We start from the raw sequence: 12,676 nt of genomic DNA on the forward strand, positions 1-12,676 counted from the left end.
ACAGTATATATATATATATATATATATATATATCATTGAGACACATATATATATATTCTGTATTTATATTTCATTCAGCGCGATATCTGTGAACAGCCGGTAATTCAATTGCCGGCTTTTCATTTCTCCTGCCTAAACCCGACAGGATATGAGACATGGTTTTCATACAGTAAACCATCTCATATCCCTTTTTTTCTTGCATATTCCACACTACTAATGTTAGTAGTGTGTATGTGCAAAATTTGGGCCCTGTAGCTGCTAAAATAAACGGTTAAATGGCGGAAAAAATTGGCGTGGGCTCCCGCACAATTTTCTCCGCCAGAGTGGTAAAGCCAGTGACTGAGGGCAGATATTAATAGCCAGGAGAGGGTCCATGGTTATTGGCCCCCCCGTGGCTAAAAACATCTGCCCCCAGCCACCCCAGAAAAGGCACATCTGGAAGATGCGCCTATTCTGGCACTTGGCCACTCTCTTCCCACTCCCGTGTAGCGGTGGGATATGGGGTAATGAAGGGTTAATGCCACCTTGCTATTGTAAGGTGACATTAAGCCAGATTAATAATGGAGAGGCGTCAATTATGACACCTATCCATTATTAATCCAATTGTCTGAAAGGGTTAAAAAACACACACACATGAATAAAAAGTATTTTAATGAAAGAAACAAACAGGTTGTTTTAGTATTTTATTGCTCTCTCAATCCATCAGGAACACCCTCGCTTGGCAAAATAATAAACACACAAGATACATACCTTCTGATGTCCTATCACGTCCCACGAGGTAATCCATCTGAAGGGGTTAACTAATATTACAGGCAGGAGCTGTGATAAACCACTCGCTCGTGCCTGTAATCCCCGGGTGCTGAAAGGAAAGCAGTGATCTATACTTACATTGAGTCGCGGTGATGCGCCCCTGCTGGATGTTCTCATATGACCTGGAGCGTGGGAAAAAGTTCCCAGATGCGAACTCTGCTTCAGGAAAATGGCCGCCGCGATCTCCATCTGCGCATGCGCGGCATCCCGCGGCCATTTTCCTGAAGCCGTGGCCAGCAGAGCGTCACTTCTGCGCACACGCGGCCAAAGGAAGATGGCCGCGCCCACCGATCACCAATGAAATACAGCACATCGCGATCTTTTCACTCCCCTGTGACGTGGATTTGGGACCTTGGGCATGCGCACACCACTACGCCACCAACAGAAAACTAAGCAAGATCTGGGGGAAGACACCACGCCCTTTTGACCAGACCAGCCTGATTGACGAAAACGACTACTTTGGTAACGTATTTCGGCAGCATAGGTGGGGAATCGGGGTCCACAAAATACACTATTGTAATGCACAGCTCAGGCCCTATTTAACAGTATTTTTATCTCATACTGAAAAAACGAGGTGACAGGTGCCCTTTAAAGGAGCAGCACCAGCAGATGAGCTGAATACTTGTCAGCACAGTGGAGTCCTGCATACACTGAGGCCCCTGATCATATGACCCCTGACTCCTCCCCTCCTGTGACCTCATCACAGGTCCTGTGCGCACAGAGCAGCGATATATGTGGAGTGCGGCTCTGCGGGTGGAAGGATGTGGAGATTCCCCATTACTGGCGCATTAATACTAGAAATATATTGCACAGGGGATATCGCAGCCAATTCCCACAAGAAAAATCCTGGAAACATCGGCTCAACTTCTTCTCATTCAGGTCTCTACAATATCGGATCCTCTCAGTGAAGATCTTCTATATAAGAGAATTTCCTGATTTACCCATCAAGGATGGATATGGACAGAGACAAGATGGCGGAGAGGATATTACACCTCACCCTAGAGATCCTCTTCCGGCTTACTGGGGAGGTGAGAGATTCTGATGACGTCACATTACATCATTCTTATCTGTGGGAATAACAGATGGACAGAACTGGAGAGGTGAGGACTCTGGAAATGTCTGTAGTGAGATTTATTAATGTGTCTCTCCATAACCAGGATTACACAGTAGTGAAGAAGACCTCTAGTGAGAGTTGTCAGGACCCTGTGTCTGAGGGATGGGGAAGACTCCTGAGCCCAATCACGGGGCCTCCACCTCACCTACTGATACATGAGGAAATCAATGACCAGAAGATCCTAGAACTCACCTACAAGATGATTGAGCTGCTGACTGGAGAGGTGACACTGCTGGGAATGCTGGGACATTATACAGTAACGCTATGAAGGGATCGGGGGGATGACGGTATCATTGTATGTGTCAGGTTCCTATAAGGTGCCAGGATGTCGCCGTCTATTTCTCCATGGAGGAGTGGGAGTATTTAGAAGGACACAAAGATCTGTACAAGGACGTCATGATGGAGGTTCCCCAGCCCCTCACATCACCAGGTAATAGACAGGACTAAATACACACGGCCTATAATTATCTGTATGTAAAGAATGAATTCAGTCCCTGTATGTGTTTCCTCCAGATCTATCCAGTAAGAGGACAACACCAGAGAGATGTCCTCATCCTCTTCTTCCAGAGGACTGTAAACAAGAAGATCCCAATGTTCCTCAGGATCATCAGGTAGATGGAGAGAAGGTGTCAGGAGATCTCCCCTATGATGTGTAGACGGCTGTGAAGGTCTTGTGCTCAGTGTTGCTTTATCCCCCAGTATTATATGTTTTATACTTGTGTAATGAGAACGGTGGAGATGGCAGGATTAGAGCTGATCATAGATGTGACTTCTCCATCTGTCTGTGACTTTTACAATATTTGTTTCAGGGTGAAGATCTGACCCATATTAATACTACAGAGACATATGTGAGGGGTGATGAGCGGTGTAAAGAGGAGATTCCTACATATGACTACCCAGGTGAGTAGTGACCACTAAATGCAGAGAAGTCACAGATTCTTCTCAGTCACCGGCTGTGGCTGCTTTATTGTTGTTGTAGTCCGGCCGTATCGGAATCATGTGTTCACCAATTTGCCTCTAGACCACAACATTTTCCTCCACCCAAAACTATTCAAATGACTTTGGGCATTGAAAGCCCTTTTCTATAGAACTTACAATCTGGAGGATCCAACTACCCCCTGAGATTAGAAGACTCTGACCGTTACCTGCCCAGATCTGTAAACTACAAAGCCAAATAACAGCGTACATTGAACATGCTGACAAGTGAGAAAATCACTTGAAGAAAAATACTATGATGGGCCTGTAATAGAAAGCGGAGGGTAATGATGCTGTTGGCTTCCTAGATCCCTGATATCTTATTGGATGAATCTACCTTCTCTCCCTTCTGTGCTGCTGAATGTGCTCATATGGTCCCTACAAGACCAGGTCCAGTCTTTCTGGCCAAACTTCACTTTTATGATCAACAACATTGAATGTGCAGTGAGGCCAAGTGTGAATTTCTGTACAATAACAAGAGATTTTCCCTTTATCTTGGTTTCATTGAATCACTCCACATCATAAATTACATTATGTTTTCCATCCTAAGGAATTCAGATTACTGCACAATCTCTCCTGAAATGGGGGCGCTAATACTTTCTCTACTCTTCTGCTCAGGACTATTAGTAGCACCAGAAATTGAGTACAACTCCGGTTTAATTTTGAAGTTCTCATTCCAAACATAGGTTGTTGTTGTTGGGAGTGTAACATATTTTTTACTTTATGTCTTTTACAGGTTAATTTTGTATGATAGTTTCATTGTGGTTAGATCGGCCTGCTTCACGTATATGAGTTTGTAACTCCTTGGTAGTCTTTAAAAAAAAAAGTCTCCGTTGCCTCTTCCAAATGCCCGAGATCTAAGTTTAAGGCACCTCTGCTCTGCAGTATTATAAAAGGTTATTTTTAAATATCTAAAATTTCTATTTGAAACTCAACTGATTGAAAATATTGGCCCTTACGATAGTTTAGATAGCCAAGAGCCACTGAGCAACATACTCTAATTACATCAGAGAAGTTTCATCACTAGTTACTCTTTTATTTTTACTGAAGAAGACTGTTGGGTTTGATAATTTCAGTAGATGTGTTATTGTCTATACTCGCAGTTTTTGACTACAATAATAATAATAATCTTTATTTTTAGATAGCGCTAACATATTCCGCAGTGCTTTACAGTTTTGCACACATTATCATCGCTGTCCCCGATGGGGCTCACAATCTAAATTCCCTATCACTATGTCTTTGGGAGGAAACCCACGCAAACACAGGGAGAACATACAAACTCCTTGCAGATGTTGTCCTTGGTGGGATTTGAACACAGGACGCCAGCGCCCAAAATACTCTAATTTAACTACTTCCCACAGCCAGTTTTGTGTTCCTAATCAGTCCCCATTTTTCAGATCTGACGTGTGTCACTTTATGTGGTGATAACTTTGGGATTTTTCCCAAAGGATAAAAGGAAACAAATGTTCCTCAAAAATAATTTTCCAACTTCTCATGAATCTGACAATACCCTATATACAGTTGTACACTGCTGTCTGGGCACATGGCAGGGTTAAGAAACGAAGGAGCACCTTTTAGCTATTAAAATACAGACCTTGTTGGAATAGTTGTGTCTGCAAATGTAGGCACTGTTCATGGTCACCTGGTGTTAAGGTTGGCAATCACAACCCGGGGTCCACCATGCAGAGAGGAACCCTGCTGCTAGTGAGAATAATGAGGAACAAAACTGTGAGCGTTACCTTACACACACTGTGTTAACGCCACACAGTGTGATCAGAACACCGAGTACCAAGCTCAGTTGCTTCATTGAGAGATACTACACTTAGAGTGCTAAGTGCTAAGCCCTGTTTAAGTCACAGGGACGTTAGCACGTGGATTAGGCTTGCTCTGCAAATAAACTGTGCTAACTGCACACACGAATGAAGCAGATATTGAGCCAATAGAAAGAACTCTTATGAAGCTAGATCCAATACCCTGTCGCTTTCACTAAGGCTGGTTTCACACTTGCGTTTTGATCTGCAGCGTTTTAGCGCTAAAAAACACATGCTGTTTTTTTCCTATACTTAACATTAAAAACGCATGCGTTTTTTAGCATGCGTTTTGACGCGTTTTCGGCAACGCATGCGTTTTTTTACGCGTGCGTTTAGTTGCAGAAATGCATCCTGTAGTAATTTCTAGTGGCGTTTTTTTGCCGCAAAAAAACGCATGCGTTTATTCGCGGCAAAAAAATGTATTGCTGTCTATGTAATCGCATGCTTTTTTAAGCACATGCGTTTCTATAGAAAAACACAAGAAAACCCTAACCCTATGTAATTCTATTAATAGTGGGTTTTCTAGTTGATTTTGATGATTGGCAGCTGTCACACACTTCTCAGCATGCATTTCAAAAACGCAAACGCAGCAAAAAATGCATGTAAACGCGTCAAAACGCTTTTTTTTTTTCTGCATGCAAAAACACATGCGTCTAAAAAACGCAGCGTTTGCATGCGTTTACGTGCGTTTTTTCACCACCTGCGTTTTTTTTTAAAACGCTGCAGATCAAAACGCAAGTGTGAAACCAGCCTAACAAGTATAGCGTAAGGGTTGTGCTTGCTCTGTAACTGAACTGTGCTAACTGAACACAAGGACGAAATAGATGCTAAGCCAAGCTGCTAGTTACCCTAGTCCTGACACTACCGAACCTGTGCCTGACAAGCACCCAAAGCATGTAGCAGACTAGAGACTCAAGCGAAGAGTCACGGGTACGAAACTGCATAAGTGTACAACTTGCCTGCCAACGTGTACAGGCTCAAAGCAAAGGCAGACACACAAACGTGCAGGCAGCGTGGTGAACTGTCCACCCACACACACCAAACGTAAATGACACTAGTGTGCCCGCATGCACCGCTGAAAGTCTTTTGTACATTAGGCTCCACCCCAAACACTCATGCCCAGTCGGCCGAGACATCACCTGTAGGCCAATCCGGAGCTGCCACATCATGAGAGGAGCTACCATCTGACCATCAATGAAAAGACGCCACATCACGGACATGCTCAGTAAGGTGATCTCTGAACTTAGACTCCAGAGCACAAGGCTGCAATTGCATATCACTGGTTACCATGGACTTGGCTGAAGATCTAGCAGTAACCAAACGTATACCATGAGCCTGAGCAAGACGCTGGGACTGACATCTGTGCTGAGAAGCAATCGCAGCAGCCGGGCCTGAATGGGAGACCGCAGAACCAGATAATACCTGGGATCCATCCTGCACAGGGAGAGAATCCCGAATCCTAACACCTGGCAGCTCAATAGATAGTTACCGTGAACAGGCTTGGCACTATCTACTCCTTTCTGCAGATTCCAGGGATTGTCTTTCTCATCTCCATTTTAAATCATCGACATGGATCTGGATTTACACAGAGACTCCTAGGCTTGGGCCATGGTGTTACCTGCTGTTCTATGGAGTGAGATTGCAAGATGAATAGTCAGGTAGCCGGGTGAGAAACAGGAAGGCAGAGAAAATACAAATTCAGAAGTCGCAAGAGGGAATCAGTAAACGGGGCGAGAAACAAATGCATAAGCCGAAAGAAGAGTAGAGAGGACTGAACCAGAGGAGAACAGGGCTGTATCTGGCAGCCACCGGCAATATGCTTTGAGCTTTACTAGGGTGCGTTGCATTCATATTGGCTGAATCAGGGAGCTGATTACTTCAGCTGGACAGCACATACATCTATACTCCCAAACTGGATGATACTGCTGGATCTAGGCACCCTAATCTTAGGGCTGGATAGAGCCTGGACTGCCCAGATCATCTGGTTTTGATATCTCCTCCATTAGCAGCGCCACCTTTAGAATGAATAAGGCGGTGCCTGGTGACAGAAGTAGACGTCACAAGAGCAGTTCCCAGAGGAGTTGTGACACGCCATTTGCAGAAGCCCTAATTTGACAAAATGTTCGAAAACCAGAACAGTATAAATCCCTATAGAATGACTCCATTTTGGAAATTATAACCTTTAATAAATTAATCTTTAGAAGTCGTGAATATTTTGGTTCCACATGAACTTTCTGGAAATTAGCACGCAGTGGATATTGCAGAGTGAAAATTGCACATTTGCCATTTTATTACAGAACACATAGTGTTAAGGTTGGCGGATTGCACTAAATAAAATATCTATTAAAGTGCAATCGCAACCCGGGGTCCACCGTGCAGAGATGTATAACTGCTGCTAGTGTGAAAAATGGTGGGACGTAGCAGTGAGCGCTAACCTAATTAGACTGCGTTAACTCCACACAGTATGAATGGTATGCAAAGTATCAAGCTCAGTTACTTCACGGAGTGGTACTGCACTCAATATGCTGAGTACTATACCCTGTTAAATGTCACAGGGATGATAGCACGTGGGTTGCTCTCAGCGTCGGACTGGAGCACCTTGGGCCCACCAGAGAAAATCATTCTTGGGGCCCACTATGTAGTACATAAAAATAAATTCAAGACCATCAATTGTGTAGTGAAACACGCTAATATCAGGGCATAATATAAGGTAGTACACATCTTAATTATGTAGCAGGGGTTGGGGTAGCCCCCTCATAGAATATAAAGTAGCCCCCCTCATAGGATATAATGTAGCCTCCCACAGAATATAATCCAGCCCCGCATAGAATATAATGCAGCTCCCTCATAGAATATAATGCAGCCTCCCTCATGGAATATAATGCAGCCCCCCTCATAGGGTATAATAGAGCACCCCACAAAATATAATGCAACCCCCTCATAATGTGTAATGCAGCCCCCCATAGAATATAATGTAGCTCCCTCATATGGCATAATGCAGCCCCTCCACAGAATATAATGTAGCTCCTCAGAGTAAAATGCAACCCCCTCATAAGGCAGCCCCCCATAGAATATACTGTAGCCCCCTCATAGGGCATAATGCAGCTCCCCTCATATAGTATGATGTAGCCACCCGAGAGAATAATGCAGCCTCCACATATAATATAATGCAGCCCCTCCACAGAATATAATGTAGCCCCCTCAGAGTATAATGCCAACCCCTCATAAGGCAGACCCCATAGAATATTCTGTAGCCCCACATAGGGCATAATGCAGCTCCCCTCATATAGTATGATGTAGCCCCCTCAGAGGATAATGCAGCCCCCCACAGAACTATAATGTAGCCCCCTCATGGGGTATAATGCAGCCCCCCGGAAAGGGTATAATGCAGCCCCCTCCACCATATCATTGTTCTCCCCCTCCACCATGGTACTCATTACCACCTCCATCATTGCCTCCTCCCTCACCACCATTGTCCTTTCCACCACTACCATCGTTGTCCTTTACACCACAACCATCATTGCTTTCTTACCCACGACCATCATCACTGCCTCCCCCACCACCATCATCATCACTGCCTCCCCCACCACCATCATTGCTTCCCCACCACCATCATCATCATTGCCTCCCCCACCACCATCATTGCTTCCCCCACCACCATCATTGCCCCCAGCATCATCATCATCATTGCCACCACCATCATCATTGCCTCCAGCACCATCATCATTGCCTCCAGCACCATCATCATTGCCTCCAGCACCATCATCATTGCCTCCAGCATCATCATCATTGCGTCCAGCACCATCATCATTGCCTCCAGCACCATCATCATTGCCTCCAGCACCATCATCATAATTGCCTCCTCCCACACACACAGCTGTACACACGGAGGCAGGGACACACGCAGGCAGGCAGAGACAGACACACATGCAGGCACATACACACAGACACACACAGCTGCACACGCAGGCACACACACAGGCACACACAAACACACAGCCGCACACATACAGGCACACACAGACACACACACACAGCACCCACTCACCTCTCTGCACGTTCCCAGCAGCTGCAGCACATCCCGGCAACTTTCTCTCTGAAACAGCCGCACTGAATGATGACGTCATCCAGCTGCGCTGATTCAGACAGGAAGAGCCGGGCAGGAAGGAGGACGGCGTGGATCCCTGCAGCTCCGCTCTGGTCCCAAGCTGCATGGATCGCAATCAAGGATCGCTGCCCTTTAGGGGCCCACCTCCATGGCCCCCCATTCAGCAGCAGCGACGGGCAGTGTTAGCCTCAGCCTGCGGCTAATGCCCGCCATTAAAGTGAAATGGTATTCACGTCTCTCCACGCCCATGGGAGCGTGGGAAAGTGTGAATATTCATTTCTCTTTAGCAGCTGGGACAGGCTCCTGTCCATCTGCTGCTCTCTGGCACCAGGAGGGCCCCCTTGATTCAGGGGCCCCATAGCAGCTGGGTGTGCTACTATTTGCGACACTCCACTGGCTAGGGGGCCCCTGGAGCAGTGGGGGCCCTAGGGAGCTGCTGGCCAATATGCCAGTAGGTGTCAGTGCCTGGGCCCACCAGAGAATCCTCCGGTTCTCCTGTGGGCCAGTCCGACCCTGGTTGCGCTCACTCTGCAACTAAACTGTGTCAATCGCACACAAGAATGAAGCAGATGCAGAGCAAGGGAAAGAACAAATGTGATGCTAGGTTCAAAGCCCTGACGCTTTCCCTGAGAAGTGTAGCCTGAGGGTTGGACATTCTCTGTAACTCAATTGTGCTAACTGCACACATGGAGGAAACAGATGCTAAGCCAAGGGGTAGCTTCTCAGTCCTAACCCTACCTGCCAACATAAGACCTCTCACTGTATAGAGCGTCTCTTGCACAGAGTAGTAGAGTATCCACTCACAGACACCACACATAAATGATACTAGCACGCCCACATTCGCCTCTGAGAGCCTTTTAAACCCTAGGCTCCTCCTCAAACACTCATGCTCAGCCCGCGTGCCAATCTGGAGCCGCCACGTCACCAGAGCAGCTAACGTCCGACCACCAATGAGAAGACGCCACATCACGGACATGCTCAGTAGGTGATCTCTGGATTTGGTTGGAGAGCCAGCAGCAACCAAGCATACCCCAGGAGCCTGAGCAAGACGCTGGGACCAATGTGTGTGCTGAGCAGCACCCTCCTTGGCCGGAGCTGAGTAGAAGACCACAGCACCAGGCAATGCTTGGGATCTATCCCGTGCAATGAGAAAATCCCGACACCTAATACATAGTGCCTACATTGTGCTCCAGGGAACACACACACCGTAAATTTAAGTAAGTTCTTCTCACTATAGTAATGCCAATTACATGGATGCTAAATGTGGTGTGGGTACACTGCAGGGATCAGAAGCGAGGGGGAGACTTGACTTTGGGAGAGCGGTGATTGCTGGATTGGTTTATGGAAGCTATGTTGATTTTCTTTGAGTCTTTGAGACACTAATAATGTGGAAAACTCTGTTTTTCCACTGACAGATGATGAACCTGAGTGGGGACGTGTTTTTTGTAAAATGTGTAGAAGTTTTTGTTGGTATTATTTTCTCTTACATAACATTGTTTCATGCTTTTTATTCCATATTTGGCAGAATGAACAAACAATTGAACACGATGCTCTACTGGTTCATCCTATGAGGGTTTTCTCCTAATCTGTAAATTGTCATTGTCTTAGTGAATAGTTCAATATTTTTACACAACTTGCCATTTTTTTTCATAGTTTAAGTAAAAATGTTTTCAAAATATAAAATTCATTCAAGGATATTTTAGTCAAAAATAATAATTGGTTTTATTTTTGGCAGATGACTGTACCAGGAGATCAGAGGGACAGCTGACCACTTCAGTTTTTAAATCAGATAATTTTGAGATTACACAGAATACAATTGAAGAGAATGCCATTACGCCAGATATACTATCATCCCTTCACAGCAAAGTTCTGTCATCTTGTCCTTTGAAGCTGAAACAGGTCCTGTCTTCTGATTCATTACCGACTACTAAGGAAAATCAAAGTCACAAAATAAGCAGTAAAAAACAAACTGCTCCTAAAGCAAAAAAAACATTTTCAGGTTCAGAATATGGAAATGGTTTTCCCCTTGAAAAGTCTTTTCTTAAGCATCAAAAAATTCACAAAGCACAGAATAGATTTTCTTGTTTCAAGTGTGGGAAATGCTTTAACCAAAAATCGGATCTTGTTAGTCACCAGAGAATTCACACAGGGGAAAAGCCATTTTTATGTTCAGAATGTGGGAAATGTTTTTTATGGAAATCATTTCTTGTTAGACACCAGAGAAGTCATACAGGGGAAAAGCCATTTTCATGTTCAGAATGTGGGAAAAGTTTTGTAGCTAAATCATGTCTCGTTAAACATCAGAGAAGTCACACAGGGGAGATGCCTTTTTTATGTTCAGAATGTGGGAAATGTTTTGTAGATAAATCAAGTCTTGGTAAACATCAGAGACATCACACAGGGGAGAAGCCTTTTTCCTGTTCAGAATGTGGGAAATGCTTTACCCAGAAATGGAATCTTGTTATGCACGAAAGAATTCACACAGGGGAGAAGCCTTTTTCATGTTCAGAATGTGGGAAATGTTTTAACCATAAATCAGATTTTGTTAAGCACCAGAGAATTCACACAGGGGAAAAGCTTTTTTCATGTTCAGAATGTGGGAAATGCTTTAACCGGAAAGCTCATTTTGATAGCCATCAGAGAACCCATACAGGGGAGAAGCCTTTTTCTTGTTCAGAATGTGGGAAATGTTTTACCCAAAAAGCGCATCTTGATAGACACCAGGGAAATCACACAGGGGAGAAACCTTTTTCATGTTCAGAATGTGGAAAATGTTTTAGCCATAAATCAGATTTTGTTAAGCACCAGAGAATCCACACAGGAGAGAAGCCTTTTTCCTGCTCAGAATGTGGAAAATCTTTTATCCATAAATCAGATTTAGTTAAGCACCACAGAACCCACACAGGGGAGAGACCTTTTTCCTGTTCAGAATGTGGAAAATGTTTTGTGAAGAAATCATCTTTGCTTAGTCACCAGACCAGTCACACAGGGAAGAAGCCTTTTGCATGTTTTTAATGTGGGAAATGTTTAACATGGAAATCACTTTTAATAAATACCAGAGAAGTCACATTGCGGAGAAGCCTTTTTCATATTCAGAATGTTGGAAATCTTTTATCTGAAAAAGTGTATCTTCTTAACGGGTTGTCTATTACTAGGACAACCCTTGTCATTCCTCATATTTTTTACCTTGCTAAATTAAAAATATTCATAATTTCCTCAAGTGCTGGCACCGTTTTAGTGGTGTTGGAGGTCACTTTCCTGTGGCTCACATGAGATTGTTACATCACATGAGCCCTGAGCCCAATTAGGGACGATCTCACTGTCCCCACCTTTGGATGTACAGTGATGAGCAAAAAGGTAACAATGTTTTGACCTTTTGATTTTCAGGCTCCATATTTCACCATCCACTAATGCTTTGAACTGCTTCATTTCATAGACAATCCTCTTGGCTTGGGCAGCACGGTGGCTCAGTGGATAGCATTGCAGTGCTGGAGTCCTGGGTTCAAATCCCACCAAGGACAACATCTGCAAGGAGTTTGTATGTTCTCCCCGTGTTTGCGTGGGTTTCCCCTGGGTTCTCCAGTTTCCTCCCAAATTCCAAAAATATACTGTTAGGGAATTTAGATTGTGAGCACCATTGGGGACAGTGATGATAATGTGTGCAAACTGTAAAGCGCTGCAGAATATGTTATCGCTATATAAAGATTATTTTTATTGGCTATCTCATACATAAATTTGACTTGCAACTATTTAGGATATGATTAGGATACAGGATACAGATTCTTGTCCGGTCACTGCATTGTTACAGTTTTGCTCCTGGTGGTGGAAAAATCTTTGTCTTCCTGTATTCTACAAAAT

The 12,676-nt window shown here is 44.5% G+C and overlaps 1 protein-coding gene across 1 annotated transcript; it reads left to right on the forward strand.

Annotated features, from left to right (window-relative positions):
• The first annotated feature begins 1,428 nt into the window (after positions 1 to 1,428).
• LOC143767961 (uncharacterized) lies at positions 1,429 to 12,151 on the forward strand. The gene is made up of 6 exons (XM_077256533.1): positions 1,429 to 1,838; positions 1,968 to 2,147; positions 2,231 to 2,354; positions 2,438 to 2,535; positions 2,734 to 2,824; positions 10,554 to 12,151. The coding sequence occupies exons 1-6, from the start codon at positions 1,761 to 1,763 to the stop codon at positions 11,831 to 11,833; spliced, it is 1,851 nt and encodes a 616-aa protein (XP_077112648.1). The 5' UTR covers positions 1,429 to 1,760; the 3' UTR covers positions 11,834 to 12,151.
• The last annotated feature ends 525 nt before the right edge of the window (positions 12,152 to 12,676 follow it).

This window comes from Ranitomeya variabilis, chromosome 4 (assembly GCF_051348905.1).
Source record: "Ranitomeya variabilis isolate aRanVar5 chromosome 4, aRanVar5.hap1, whole genome shotgun sequence".
NCBI classification, from domain to species: Eukaryota; Metazoa; Chordata; class Amphibia; order Anura; family Dendrobatidae; genus Ranitomeya; species Ranitomeya variabilis.

Bases quoted from the DNA above. Each gene is read 5' to 3' on its own strand.
- LOC143767961 (XM_077256533.1), top strand. From the start codon at position 1,761: ATGGATATGGACAGAGACAAGATGGCGGAGAGGATATTACACCTCACC. The intron at 2,355-2,437 runs GTAATAGACAGG...TGTTTCCTCCAG, and splicing joins CCAGCCCCTCACATCACCAG to ATCTATCCAGTAAGAGGACA. The intron at 2,536-2,733 runs GTAGATGGAGAG...TATTTGTTTCAG, and splicing joins ATGTTCCTCAGGATCATCAG to GGTGAAGATCTGACCCATAT.